The 15,364-nt window shown below is 40.4% G+C and overlaps 1 protein-coding gene across 1 annotated transcript; it reads left to right on the top strand.

Annotated features, from left to right (window-relative positions):
* Positions 1 to 10,201: 10,201 nt before the first annotated feature.
* Positions 10,202 to 12,331, top strand: trh (thyrotropin-releasing hormone). The gene is made up of 3 exons (XM_044037438.1): positions 10,202 to 10,308; positions 10,581 to 10,787; positions 11,248 to 12,331. The coding sequence occupies exons 2-3, from the start codon at positions 10,598 to 10,600 to the stop codon at positions 11,886 to 11,888; spliced, it is 831 nt and encodes a 276-aa protein (XP_043893373.1). The 5' UTR covers positions 10,202 to 10,308; positions 10,581 to 10,597; the 3' UTR covers positions 11,889 to 12,331.
* Positions 12,332 to 15,364: the final 3,033 nt, after the last annotated feature.

Genomic DNA, 15,364 nt, shown 5'->3' with positions numbered 1-15,364 from the left:
CTCTCACACATTCCCACACAGAGACAGGAGAAGCACAAAGAGGATTTGAGTTGAGTTGAGATCTCTGTGAGATGCAGGTATAGCCTCATTAACCCTTAGTGCTCACGTGGCGTGGATCTGTGCCGCAGGTGCACCCATGGGTAATTTGCCGTGGGAATAATCCACATCTCCTTATATGGACATCCTGGGGTTTCATCTTCTTGCATGTTGTTGGGTCAAAGTTATGATTCAGTTTATGTCGCATTTTTAGTCGTGACATACGTTAGCAATAATTGTGCAGAAATCACATTTTTCTTTTCTTTTTGTTCATAAAAACGAGCCGAGGGAACTTTGAACTGTGACACATTTCCAAATGACACAAATTAAAATTTTTTTAGTACTTTTATCTCATAGGCGATTGCTTATAGCTTGTGCTGGAAAAAAGGATATAAGACACTCTATATTGCACATTCTTGTATGTTTAAACATTATAATGGTGGTGTAAGGGTTAAACATAAGCTTCAGATGCTAAAAGCTATAAAAACTGATAATCATTCAAATATTCCTAGTGTTGTAAAATGAAAGGATAGCTCTTTGTGACAGGTTGAAATTATTTCTTACCAAATTTTAGCCGACCAAGGAGCTCATTCAGATAAAAAAAAAAGATTCATTATAAATAATTGTGTTTCATCGCTCTCCGATTCGAAAGAATGACATTTTTCCGTTTTTTAAACCTCACATCTGCCATTTCAGCTGGGTGTGTGTGAGAGAGAGCGCGAAACATCGACTCCATCTACCACAATTATGACTCCGTCCCAGACACTGCCTGACTGTGATGGAGGGGTATGAAGACGAAGGAGGGCAGACACGCAGGGAGAGAGGAGAGAGTGAGAGGCAGCGCGGTGATAAGTGAGCCGTAGCATGTGGTAGTAGTGCACTAATCACGGTCTCCGGCTGAAGCAACACACCGGCGCCTCACAGGTTATTGAGAGATAATGGGATTCTCAGAGCAACAGACACACCGCCAAAGACAGAGATTAGATTTTGAAAATAAATAATGCAAAAATCCTCCTGCTCTCCTGCTGTGTGTGTGTGCACATGCCTGAGCATTTCAGTGGACTCTACTGTGTCTCCAACTAAATGTTCTGTGTAGTGAAAAATGAAGTACTGTATAACGGGAAGAGAAACAAATCCAACTTCCTGAGTTTGGACCCTGAAGTAAAAGATTCTTTGCTGCAAAATGACAGAGAATGAGGAAAATGTGCTGTAAAAAAAAAATGGAACTGAGGAATCTAATCATTAATATGATGATTTACACCGGTGTTTTTTCCTACTGTGACCTGTCATGACATGTCAAATAATTCTGTAATAGACAAAATAGTGTGACAAAAACATGACAGTCTGATGAATACGGTCAAACTCTTCTTGTGGCTTTGGAAAAGGGGTGAGTTTCCTTAAGGTTTACCAATGATGTTGCACGGGAAAATGGAACCTTACCTCAGGTTTTGGTGTGGAAGAGATGTCTCCTGATGTGTCCTGTCCCACAGTCTTGGCTCCAAACAACGTTTTTTGCTCCCTTTCAGCTCTAAGAATATGAATAAATGAATGAATAAAATAGTACACGTGTACTAGTTGAGTTGTCTTTATTCTGGAAATTTCAAGTTGGAATATCACGTCGAGATTTAGTCGACATGTTGAGATTAAACTTTATACACGTTTATGCTTGTATAAGTGACATTGTAGTTATATAAACACACATCATCACTGACTCAACTGATACAATCATCACTGATACAATTGTTTGCCCATTTTTCCTTTCACCCCTACCTGTCTAGGCAGATTTTGCCTCACATCTTTGAGTCTGATTCTGTCTGAGATTTTCTTCCTATTAGTGTTTGCTCATTGTGTGAACTGTTGGGTTTCTCTGCTCTCGATTATGTCGTCTATGTGCAGTGCCTTGAGATAATGTGTGTTGTGATTCCAGAGGAAACATGGAATATTGAGATTTAAGTCCAGGGAACCAATTTCATTCCAGGTTTACTACTTGAGTTCTGCACGGTCGGTAACTTCACCAAAAAGTTATTGATATTTTCAAGAAAAGAGTTCCAGCAGGTAAAATACTCACGTCCACATTCCAACCACGTCTGAGACTGACTGTGTGGATTCAGTGGCAGCTTCTGTGGAGCAGGCTACTTAAATCTCGACATGTCAGGATTACTATTGCAACAACACATCATCGGCAGGGTAAAACTAACCTGTCTAACGACGGTGTAATCTCGTCATGGCAACCAAATATTTTGGCTCTAATACTTCAGAACTAAAGCTACGTTACTTTTTCTTTGTATCAAGTAACATTTAGAAAAGCAGCGTTTAAAGAACCACCCGTCCAAATACAACTAAACTGTCGTGATGTTCTATCAGTCTATATAACTAAGGTTTGAAGTGGATCAGACATTCTGTGTGTGCTGCGTGTAGCTTACGCCCTCCACTGTCTTTTCACAGCTGCAGTAAGCTGACTTGTACGTGCAGCGTTGCCATGAGGCTTTAAGACATTGTTATGACCTAAAACAGCGGGGGAGGCCGCTCACCCACTGTGTGAGCCCTTTATCCTCCAATTTTGATATTTACTTTGAGTGTGAACATTTAACATGTGACGCAAATTGCTGCCGTCTCTCATTTCCCCACCTCTTTTCTGGTGATTTGAATATGGATACCCACTAAGCACTGCAGGTCAAAGACTATTCACAAACAACTGCAACCATTTTGCCCGGCAGCTGGAAAACAAACAGTATGCAGGAACGTTAGCCGACAACCCACGCGATATTTGTCAACCCGAAGATACAGTGCAAAGTGGAGAGGAGGAACTGAAGAACGTGATTTAGTACAAAAATATAGATATTCTAATTTGGCTACGAAAGCACGGGCATCTTTAACTGGTGACGTCAGGAGAATGGTTGCCGGGTAGAAGCTGCCGAAGGAGCTAAATGGATAAATGGACGTTCATTAAGAGAAAAGAGTTAGGCCTCAGTTTTAGTCTTAGTTTTAGTCTTTTGGACTAAATTGCTTATTCATTTTAGTCACATTTGAGTCATTTCTATATGTGATAATGAGCAGAAATGTCATGCATTCTGAACGTCTGACAAACCACCCACGAACATTTACGCCTCGTCAGCGAAAACTCACACACGTCTCGTCACGTTTTCGTCATCGAAGATCAGCGCTCATTTCGTCACCGCCACGTTATCGTCGTGAAAAAAAAGGGGGCGTCAACGAAAACAACACCGTTCAGTCACGTTGCACGTGACATAGATCCTGCGTGTCTTTCCCTCTTGCGTCAACACACCTGATTCAAATGAATGGCTCATTATCAGACGTCTGGTGTGTTGGAGCAGGGAAACGTCTAACATATGCAGGGCATTGAGAAATCATGACATGGAAGACACTTTGAAATCATATCTGAGCGACTGAGACGTTCAGATTGAATGGGATCTGTAGAAATCTGTTCAGAATCACATTTAAAACCATATATACATATATATATATAACCAAAACCATAACCGTTTGAACACCAAAGTGCAGTCCACTTACAAAAGTGCAGTGTGAAAGTGTGAAATTTAACTCGAGCCAATCGAACCGAGTCCCGCTGATTATCCTGGTGTTACAACAGGGTCCTGCTCTCCCTCTTCTTGTGTGTGTGTGTGTGTCGAGGTGGATCCTGGTAGCGGATTGGAGTTTCCAGTGTAAGAGGCCGGATCACACCAGCTGTAGTGGACTTTCATTGAAACACTCCCAGCAGACTTCTTTTGTGCTCGTTTTCAATAAACCCTTTAAAATGTTTCGTTTAATGCGTTGCCGTCTCCTCATTCTTCTCAGGCCCGGTCGTAACACGAGGAGGGTCTTATTGATCCGAGATGTTCGAAATGAGTTTTACCAAACTAAGGAGGGCGCCAAACGCATTGATTTCCACGTCCTTCCTGTGAGCTGCAGCTGCTAATGCGGTGCCAGCTGCCGCGGCGTTGCTGCTGCTGCTGCTACAGGAGCCAGACACCAGCGCTGTTACAGTCAAACACGCGCTCAGCACAGCTAGCAGCTAACAGCGAATATCAAACACAGAAAAACAACATAGAAAATTAAGCAAAGGGATAGTGAGTATGTTGGTAGAAGGATGCTGGGGTTGGAACTGCCAGACAGGAGGTCTAGAGGAAGACCAAAGAGAAGGTTTATGGATCTAGTGAAAGAGGACATGAAGTTAGTTGGTGTGAGAGAGGGGGATACAGAGAACAGGGTGAGATGGAAGCGGTTGACTCGCTGTGGCGACCCCCCGAAAGGAAAAGAAGAAGAAAATTAAGTATAAAACCTGATGATCAGGTGAGACGACCACTGGTGGACAACTCGGACCAGAGGAGAACTGAGACAATCCCTGACATCTGACAGCGTGCCAGGTCTGACACATATAGTTAGTAAGCCTTAAGATAGTTTATCTGGTCCAAACACCTTGGTATCTAGTGAGGGAACACTGAAAGGTGCCTAGTTTGTGTCTTATCCTAAGTTATGACTGTTTATATTGAACACCATCCCTGGTTTTAAGAATATGTGCGTAATTAAACTTAAAGTTGGCTGAAGATTAGAATTTTTAGTGTCAAATGTCCCCTAAAGTTTTTGATTTCTAAAAATACATATGCATAAATAAAAAATCATTCACAAACATGAACCGGTTACATTTGAACGAACATGACAAAATAGCTCAGCTGGAAGAATCACTGAGAGGATTTATTAACATGCAAGACAAAGACAACAAGCTACAGTCTACGTTTATGACTCACACACACACACACAGTGTCCACCAGTGGATGTAAATTGTCACTCAGTCCCTGACACAGTGACCTCTGTCAGGCCAGTGTCATTTACACACACACACTCACACACACCTCTGCTTTCGCCGTCACACACCTTGACTTTAAACTTGCCACCTCCTGTTACTTTTACAGTCAGGTGTCTGAACGTCAAGGTGTTGTGTTTCACCTGTCCAAACCAAAAAAAGACAAACTTTTCTTCCAGTTCCAACTTTTCTGAACTCATTTGTTATCGTGCACCCAAAAAACACGTCCTTCTTTCTCAGCAGCCCCCCCAAAAAAAAAATCTTAGGATTATGAGGCGGTTAGTCATGAGAGCCGAGGCTGTGCTTACAGTAAATGTGATTTTAGAGCTGCTAAGAGGCATATTGTGCATCACCGTGGCGAAGGATCACTGCAGTGTGTTTGTTCTACACTATAATCATGGTTGATGAAGCCGTGTGCTGCCCTCTGACTGTGTAATAATAATAAAAAAAACATATTTAAAAGACATATTTGACGCGATGAAACACAGGCGGCTCATATAGTCGGATTAGTCTATAGCAGCCAGGTCGCAGGTGACACCTTGAATGATTTGAATACACAGGATGACGTGAAGAAGCATCTGTCTAAAACAACAGTAAACAGGATGAAAGTTAATGAGTCTTATTATTTTTTAAAAAAACCACACAGGCTGTATACTTAACCTGTCCCCTTTGCTCAGTGCAGGAGTTATATAACACTGACTGTTATAGTAATTATTATAAATTCCCAGCTCTGACAGAGTCTGAGGATAAGCAGCATGATTATGAATGAGGAGAAAGGAGGCCTCAGTTTAATTACAGCCTGACTGCGATAAAGACGTGACAACATCAATGTTGCAACACCTGCTCTAATTGTCCTACAGCTCCAGTATTAGAGCCACTCATTCAGCGAACAGAGGCTGCAAAGTTTCACTTGTTTAAACACTTGCTGGCCTTTCGAGCTGATTAAAGTCCACGCACGTTCTCCCAGGCAATTAATTTGCTCCTTTGGGCATGTCCACACACACACACACACACACACGTATGGCCTAATAGGAAGAGGAAAAGCAGAGGACATACGGGCTACATGACAGATGTGAGGAGGTAGTTCCTCATACAGATCAGATGTATGTCTTAATTATGCCACTTTTACATTCTGCGGCTGTCTACACTTCAGCGCGGGAAGAAATGACTTCCACACGGAGTTTAACGAGGGGAGAGACACCGAGCGTAGGCCGGTGCGGTCTAACAACATACACTTAAAGTGATGCTTCAGGTTGTTTCAAGTGTGGTCAGCAGAGGTATTGACAAATTGTCAGCACTGACTTTGCCACGTGAGGCTTCAATGACCAGGGAGACATTGACACTGGTTTTCTTCTTTTTTGATGTAATTCCAAATTTCACAAATTCAAAAAAAGAGTACTTTTTGCTCAGGTGTGTATATATAGTTGGTGAAAATTTCTTATAGCCTCTGTGTATATGATTTAACATAGTAACATAGAAAAAGCTGCTTAAATGCTCTTTGTTCTAAGGGTTAAGCCACGTTTTCTTGCTGTTAGACAACTTTTTCCAGCTGGAAGCTGAAGATTTTCAATAGTTCATTTCCCCACAACAAAGTCCATAGAGAAAATCAGTGTTTTTAGACTGTGTCACTGTGTTAATCTGATTCCAGGATTTTAAACACTGAAGTCATATCTGAACAGATGAAGTAGTGTCCATCTGGAAAAGGTTGTCTAACAGCAACAAAATGACATATATTTAAGAGATTGTGGACTTAAGCTGGCATGGAACCATCCGTTTAACCCCATTTGACATGTTTTCATCTAGGCCATTTTAGAGGATATGAATCTAAATGTCAAACTAAATGCATTTTTTAAGTTTTTCTTCACAAAGATGAGCGAAATAAAGTCAGTCATTAAGCATAATTAATGATTTCCACCATGGTATTGATGTTTTTTTAAACTGCGGCCTAAACCAGCTTGAAGTATTGGACGTGACAGCGCAGTGAAAGCAGGTAATTATTGCATTACACGGTCAATTCAGTTCTGACTGAGTGTCACTGTAGGAGTTCATCCATTCATCCATTCATCATGGAGTGATTTGACTTTGCATATATCTTTTTTCTTTTTCTTCATACAGGTAGTTTTGTTGAGATTTGAAAACACAAATATTATAATGCGTGGACAGGGTTCCCACTGGTCCTTGAAATCCTTGAAAGTTTTTGAATTAGAAATATTTTTTTCAGGGCCCTTGAAAGTTTTTGAAAATGCTTGAATTTTGTGCAAAACATCCAGTCATAATTACTAGCGGTGTTGTGGACACTGTCCTCTGTCCCTCTCTCCATCATTGATGTGAGATTCCATGCAGAACAACGAGCGAGTAAAGTTAAGCAAGAGAGAGCAAATGACGACATGATGCCTGGGAAATGAAAATTCCAAGAGCTCTGACTCACCAAAGAAAATTCCAAACACTGACTTTGTCCAAGATCCCGAGGACAATCACGTGTCCAGATGCAGAGTGCGCTGCAAATCAATAAAAAGTGGACGACATGGGTGAGACAGCTCTTACAAGTTGCCGCCCCCCCGTCCCAGCACGTTCGGTCCTTGAATTTGAGGGAATTGGTCCTTGAAAAGTCCTTGAATTGGATGTCAACCAAGGTGTGGGAACCCTGTGTGGAAATAGACAGTTGATAAAAAGAGAGAAGTTCCTGTTTAGATGCTTTAAGACTCCGGTGAATCAGATCAGAGCAACAGTATCTGCATTCACTGGGTCTGAAATGAATATTATATCACACCAATCTTTCGTCCCCAGGACGACGCATGTGGTAACAATCCAAATAAATTTATTTTACGTATTATACTAACTTAATAAACTCCATTCAACCATCTCTGGGTCAGTCGTTGCACACAAGCAAACACCCAGGTGTCTAAAGATTCATGGGAATAAATCAGGGTACAATCTGGACTATTTGTTGCTTTTGTGCAACCCCCCAAAAAAAACCCAACTAAAGCTGAGTTACAATATTTATCTCAGGAAGTTTAAATAGTAAAATTGGTCCAGACTTGAATACACTCTGCATGATTTGTCTTGATTGGTTTGTCTGAAGTCAAAGCTCAAAAAGCCTCTGATACATAATACATAAAAAAATAAATAAATAATAATAATAATAACAACAATAATAATAATACTAAAGCCAGCATCTCCCAGACTTTTTACACGGGAACTCACTTTTAAATTAGACTGATGAGTGCGTTTTCATTTGCAAAATAAAATAGCCAATATGTGCATAATGCAACATTTTTGAGGGTTTTGACTACCTAATCTTATTTCCAATAGTTAAAATCACTATTTCATCTTATGCATGTGGTCATATTAAAATAAATAAGTGTTTAAAGCTGCAGTACACGTGAGAACAGGCATTGCAGTGGCTAACGGTGACAACAATTCCCTGTTTACCTCACCTAACTATAGCGCAATGTTGCCTCTATCTTTTCTTGACATGAAACAAATGACGTCCTGCGTGCAGAACATGTCACCGCGAGACACAAGATCTAAACACTGTAATTTGTAGTGTTGATCAGTTACACTTTTTTGACTTGAGGTAAAAGAGATTATAATCTGTAGTGTGACTTCCTATGAAATAAAGGTCAAATAAAAGTCAGCCATTTGTCAGCTGTTGCAACACAGACTTATGCAAGTCATGTGGACGAAGCCTAAAGTTGGACAACATGACAGTTCTCCAAAGAGTCCCATTTAGCTGTTAGGCTCATTTGACAGATTTATGCACTACACCCAGGTGGGCCACATGCGGCCCATAGCCAACTGCATAGTGGTCCAATCTGTGGTTCCACCAGAAACACTGAGAAATAACAACAGAAACACTTTCCACTGTCCCTCAAAGATTCCTACAGTAGTCTGATAGGTTTAATAGCATTGATAGTTTTGTATTCTGTAACTGAGTTTGTAATTGAATAGTCCTGCACTACACCTTTAATTTAAAGTCTCTAATAGGTGAAAATGCAATAAAGTAAAGTAAGAACAACAATGAAAAACAAAAACACGCAAATAAAAAGAGGAACATACGCGCACCCTAATTAAATAAATAAAAATATAAATAACTCAAACTCATCTGGGATTAAAAGCCAGTGCAAAGACGTGGGATTTAAAGGATAATAAACAAAAACAACAACAATAATAATAATAACCATAATTATGTGTGTAATCGCTTTAAAAAAAGAACCATTTGGTTTTAGAATAAGCCTATTATTACACACTTTAGGCAATAGTAGCCCTTATGAGGCCACCATCTTGTGACGCCAGGATTTTTCACACAAACTATGTTCTTCTTTAATTCTGAACTAAAAGTTTACAACACAAACAAAAAGAAATGACATCCTTCGTGGTGTACAAAGACCACCTGTGGAAAACACAGTGGACCAGATATGAACAGTCAGACTGTTCCACATGATCATCCCAAAAAACAAAACAAAACAAAAAACATGCATCTAAAGCAGGGGTGTCAAACTCATTTTTGTTCAGGGGCCACATACAGCACAATTTGATCTCAAGTGGGCCGGACCAGTCAAATAATAGCATAATAACCTATGACCAACAAGGACTTCATTTTTACAAAACATGACATTTCTTGAGAAATATAAGTGCAATTTCAATATCATGCCTAAATCTACTATTTACACATCACACTGGATCTATAAAGGCACAAACATTTAGTCACAGGTATCTGGAAGTGAAAAATATTGCATTTGACATTACGTTTAGAGTGTAATTGTAGTGTGAAATTTTAACAAATTCATCCTGTGGGCCAGATTGGACCCTCTGGCGGGCCGGTTCTGGCCCCCGGGCCGTATGTTTGACACCCCTGATCTAAAGTTTTAATCACAACTAAGAAAATGTACTGGCTCCTGGACTTAAAGGAAGCCAGTGAAGAGACACATGTTCTGTGGTCATGTCTTCTCATTGGAGCAGTGACATTCAAATGTCATCTGAGTAAAAACATAACCTTTTTAAAAGGACAAATGCAGCATTTTTAAAATATGAATGCATTACATTGTATCTGGCATGTAGGGAAACCTAATGTGGATAAATAGAGTAATGTGGCAGCCTTAAACTTCACATATTCCCATGTATGGATCCATCTTATTCAGTCAGGTGTGCTACAGCCCGCTGTCTTCATCAGACTCAGCCCTTTATTTGTTTTTTCAAAATGACAGATTGGGCAGCGGCTCCTATAGGAGGCTCGTTCAGTTGCGCACGACTCAGTGACATCAATGGGGGACGAGGGATCCTGAAAAATGACTCCAGCGTCGGTGTGACGACAGCGACCGGTGAGTATAAAAGCTCCCGATGCAAACTTGTCAGCTCATACCTTCAGACTCGGCCTTCACGGGTCACCAGCAACTGCGAGGAGCTGAGAGAGAGTGTGCGACGATCATCAGTGGAGGAACGAACTTCTGGTGAGTCTGGCGCGCGCACGGCTGACTAACCAAGAAAACACATGCGTTTTCTTTCCTTTCATTTTTATGATTCAAATGTATTTCTAAAGTGTTTTGATCCTCACGACCTTCTCATGTTAAAAAATCTGCACACAACAAGAGAAAGTTATTTGGATATTCTACATGATTTTAGGAGTAAGCGTTGAATGCAATCACTCTGGAGAGAAAACAAATGGCTTCTGGTTTGTGTTACTCAAATCAATTGAATTCTGCTCCTTGCATATTTTCCACAGACGACTCAATAACTACCATGAAGTCGATATGCCTGCTCATCTTGGCTTCCCTCGTGCTCTGCAACTTGGCGCTGTGTGGAGGACAAGGCCTCCCTGCTGATGATGACACGGACCGAAGAACCATAGACGACATCCTACTGCAGAGAGCGGAGAGTGTCCTGCTGCGCTCCATTCTCAGGAAGATGCAGGACGAAGACGACAGAGACGGTGCGTAAAATGCAGCGTGTGTGTTTCGGGTTAGTGATAATAAGTGGTGTCATGTAAATGTTTGATTATTATTTGATATATTGATATATATATATATATATATATATATATATATATATATATATATATATATATATATATTCGTCATTTTAATACATGTTTCGGTTTGAGGATCTTAAACCAAACACTGGTCAGCTCTGCGCATTACGCGCGCCTCTGCCTGTTTCCCATTTCAAATAATTAGAAATAAAGATTATGATATATGTTGGAAATTGTGTTTAAAATCAAAAAAGCAGAAATAATCACCAGTTACAAAATGTTCGTGCGGCACGCACAATCAACTGCACTGTGCTGTGCGCAATTTTCGTGCGTAATGGAAACCATTTGTGCAGAAAGATGGATGCATTAGGTCTCGAGGGCTGTTTGCAGTAGCTCATGCATTATTTTCTTCTTCTTCCAGAAGAGTTTTCCTCTCAGCCAGAATGGGTGACAAAACGACAGCATCCTGGCAAACGGTACAGCGACAGTTTGGAGAAGCGGCAGCACCCGGGAAGGAGAGAGTTAGACTTAGAGGACGATGATGAGCAGTACTTGGATGTTCAGAGGAGACAACACCCGGGAAAACGCGAAGATGAAATGCACTCGTTCACGGAGATCCAGAAAAGGCAGCACCCGGGAAAGCGCTCCATGGCGGCGCGCGTTTCTGGTGAGCCCCTTATAGTCGTGAGTGAACTTTCGAAACGCCAGCACCCTGGCAAGCGCTTCCTGGTGCTGCAGACCAAACGCCAGCACCCAGGTAAGCGCCACAGCAGCGGGGACGAGGACGCGGAGGATGGGGACTGGGATGCGGGCGCGGATGGAGACGAAGACCTCATGGAGTTGGAAAAGCGTCAGCACCCAGGAAAGAGGCTTTGGGATAACTCGAGTCCGGATTTGGGCACGAACAGTCCGTGTGACGTTTTGGACCCTACGAGCTGCAGCAAAGCCAGTCTGCTGCTCGACTTTTTAGACAACATTAACAAGAGCCACGCCGAGGAGAAGAGACAACACCCGGGCAAAAGGTTTGCACCGGAGGAGAATTTAGTCAAAGACGGGGAGTAGATTTAGTGAAAACAGCCTCTGGTGTGCGTGTACTACTGTATTGTAAACAATGTGTAAATTAAGTAACCATAGTGGATTATTAAAACTGATAAAACTACAACATTTAACCTTCTGTACCACTGTTGTTGTCCCTTTGGCAAACCGTTGCTGTATCACCACTGCAAAACATGAACCTGCTGTTAGTTTATCACGAGAGTCTGTGCGTAAAATGTCCTCCAAACTGACCTCATCCATGTAAATAAGGTTCTCATGAGACTGTGTTTTAATTGTATTATTATTTATTAGCACCATCCAGTATTATTCAGTTGAAACCAAGTCTAGGATTAAAGGATTAGTCTGCTGGCTTTTGCGATGTCGCCTCTGTGAGGAGACACATGCTTGTCAGTGAATCCAGTGAAAGTGGCTGCGTTTACACTTGTGCATAAAAAACCCTACTTCACTGACTGATCTGTGTTTTCATTCTTTTCTAATTATTACTGTTTGCAAATATATGTAATGAATCCCACAGCAGCAAATCAATTGTGTCATGGATTTCTCTACACATTGGCAGTGACATGCAGGGAGTGAACAAAAAGTCCCCATTCCCCTTTAGTTTTAGTAGCAGTAGTATTAATTGGAAACAAAGTAACTGTAATTCAATAACAATACACTCATGCAGATGTAATAGGCCCACTCGACAAGTTACAAATGACTGTATAATCTTAAACGATTACAACTGAAATACAATTTTGGGGTATTATTATTATTATTATTATCATCATTAGACATATTTAATTGAGATTTATACTAAAAGCCAAATAAAAAAATGCAAAACTAGAAACATCTTTATAAAAGAAACAAGTGCTTAAACGTGCACTTGGAGTCTGTTTCAGTATGGATTAGAATAACTCTGCCGATGTTTATTCACTGGACAATAAAGAGCACTGTTAAAAATATACTGTTTGCATTATAGCCACAGTAAAGACCTTTAAAACTGCTGATTCAGCCCAACTAATTCCAATTAGTTTGTAGTCCAGCAGTCCATGCAATAGTGGCCCTGAGGTGTATCCCGTGATTTAATGTAGCCGACTACAGAGAGTGCCAGGTATCTTCTTCTTCTACTTCTTCTCTTCTCTTTAATTGGGCTCGTTCCATTCCAGCCCCATAGGGAGTAGCTGTCCTGTCCACTGGCCGATCAATATGCTAATTATTCATGGAGCTCTGATGGTGGAGATGCGTCACTAAATGTCCAGTATAAGTGCTCCGTGGTTGACAGACCGTTAGAATGCCCATGAGGTAATATACGGCGCAAACTGTCTCAGGTGAGGTATATTTCGGCCACAGAGCAAAAAGATACTTAGATATGAATCATTTGTGGCTTTTATTGGTTGTTTATATAATAAAGTATATATTAAAAAAATACACAATAAGGTGGTCGGATGTTTTATGAGCCTCCGATAAGGTTTACATTTGTGACCCTATGTCTTAGGTTTTGGTTTCAGTGAGTTTTATGCAGGCAGATTTTTACTTTCAGGCCTCAAAATGTACATGGGGAAAGGAATTGGCCTTGTAACCAGATCAATCCTGGTATGGGCCCAAGGGCTGGGGTGCCCATGAGCACTGCTCCTGTGGGTTCATTTCTGGTGTGTAATAAGGATGGGTCAAATGCAGAGGTCATATTCACTATCACTAATTGGTGTATGTGCACAAATGACTAATTCTGTAAGAAATGCTCAATGAAAAATTCTCCATATGTCAGAGAATCATTAGCAACTGAACAAGAAGGCAAATCCAATACGAGAAGATTCCTTGAAATCTATCCGTCCAGGCGCTGGTGTTCCTCAAATGCATTACATAAAAGGACCTTTTTCTCAACCTTTACGTGTCTCCAACACCTCGTTTTTATGGCCCTGATCCCTGACTGAAGACGATCCGACCATCTATACTTTAATTTGCCCATGGTTGGAACAACCCACTAGGGGGCTTCACTGCACAAATTACTTTTGGTCCCTTACATTTACTTCATTGAGATTCTCTTCTTCCTCTTTTATGGTATTGGACATTGTCTATGTGTTGATTATTGCTCTGTGCCCATTAAATTTAATGCACAGGGAAATCTGAATTTTTTCTCTCTCTCTCTCGAATGTTTATAAACTGTAAACCTCGCAGAAAATCTTAAAATTAGATTATGGCACAGGCCTCAGTGTAGGAATAACTGTGTTTGCACGTGGATGCTCTTGCAGCTTATATTGTAAAGCTCCTGTAGTGTCTTTTTTGCCAATCCAAAAAAGGCCACACTGGTTGCCGATGACAGTTTCTGATGTGTGTAAAAAATATTCTCCAAGGTTCCAAAATTAAAGTGTTGAGTGTTTATTCCTTCCATTCCTGTACTTGAACAATTCCATTTATCACAAACCGTTAAATTCGGTCAAAAAACTGTATGCTTCTCCTCCTAATTGAGCAACACCCCACGTTCCCATCAACCTAAGGTACCTCACCTTTGCCTAATGGAGAGCATGTTCTCCTGCTAAGTGGTGGGAGGTTCCAAAAACAAAAACAACACAAATGGCTCTTACAGCTCCAATACAAACAAATAAGTCTCAAACAAACGAGATACAGTCAACATGCATCATGTCTGAGGCCTCAAGGCAGTTTCCCACACAGACCTCGCACTTTCCAACATATGAGCTCATAGCAAACACACCCCGTTAGTCCTGCCAAACTTTTCTGGAGCACAATCTGCTCAGGTTTGTGTCTTAAAGAGGCTGAAAGTCTGAATCATTTAAAGCCATTGTTCTCCTGAAGAAGCTTAAAAACATTGACAGCTCTGGGATTGCAACTGAAAGTCATGCATGGAGTTTGCATGTTCTTCCCGTGTGTGTGTAGGTTTTCTCTGGGTTCTTGTTATACGTTTGCAGTGTTGAAATGTAACAAAGTACAAATACTAAAATTATTTTTTCTAGCAACATTTACTCCATAAATTGTGTACATTTCCTCTATTTAACTATACTTGTTACTCATTACCACCAAATAAAATCAGAAGAAGAGTTGGTGATGGTTTATATTTATATAGCCCTTTTCTAGTCTTGATGAGCTGCAGAAAATTACATTTGATAAAGTAAATTTCATATACTTTAAGACTTTTACTGTAAAAAGTGACTTCAACTTCTACCAAAGTAATCTTCTGGCGAGATACCTAAAGTTACTTTATACAAGACTGGCTGTTTGTAGTAATATATAATAATATATAAATAACAAATAATAATATATTCATATTACATTAACACATTTAAGATTTATCCACATCCAGACAAATAACTTGCTTGCCATATACATATATATATATATATATATATATATATATATATATATATATATATATATATATATATATATATATATATATATATATAATTAAGAATTGTATGCCTTGCCTTGTGCGTTTTTTCCTGCTTTGTGTCCCTCTTCGCGTCCTGTACAGTCTGGGTGATGATCAC

The sequence above is a fragment of the Solea senegalensis genome, linkage group LG11, assembly GCF_019176455.1.
Source record: "Solea senegalensis isolate Sse05_10M linkage group LG11, IFAPA_SoseM_1, whole genome shotgun sequence".
Classification (NCBI taxonomy): domain Eukaryota; kingdom Metazoa; phylum Chordata; class Actinopteri; order Pleuronectiformes; family Soleidae; genus Solea; species Solea senegalensis.
This window is presented reverse-complemented; position numbering and strand designations above follow the sequence as displayed.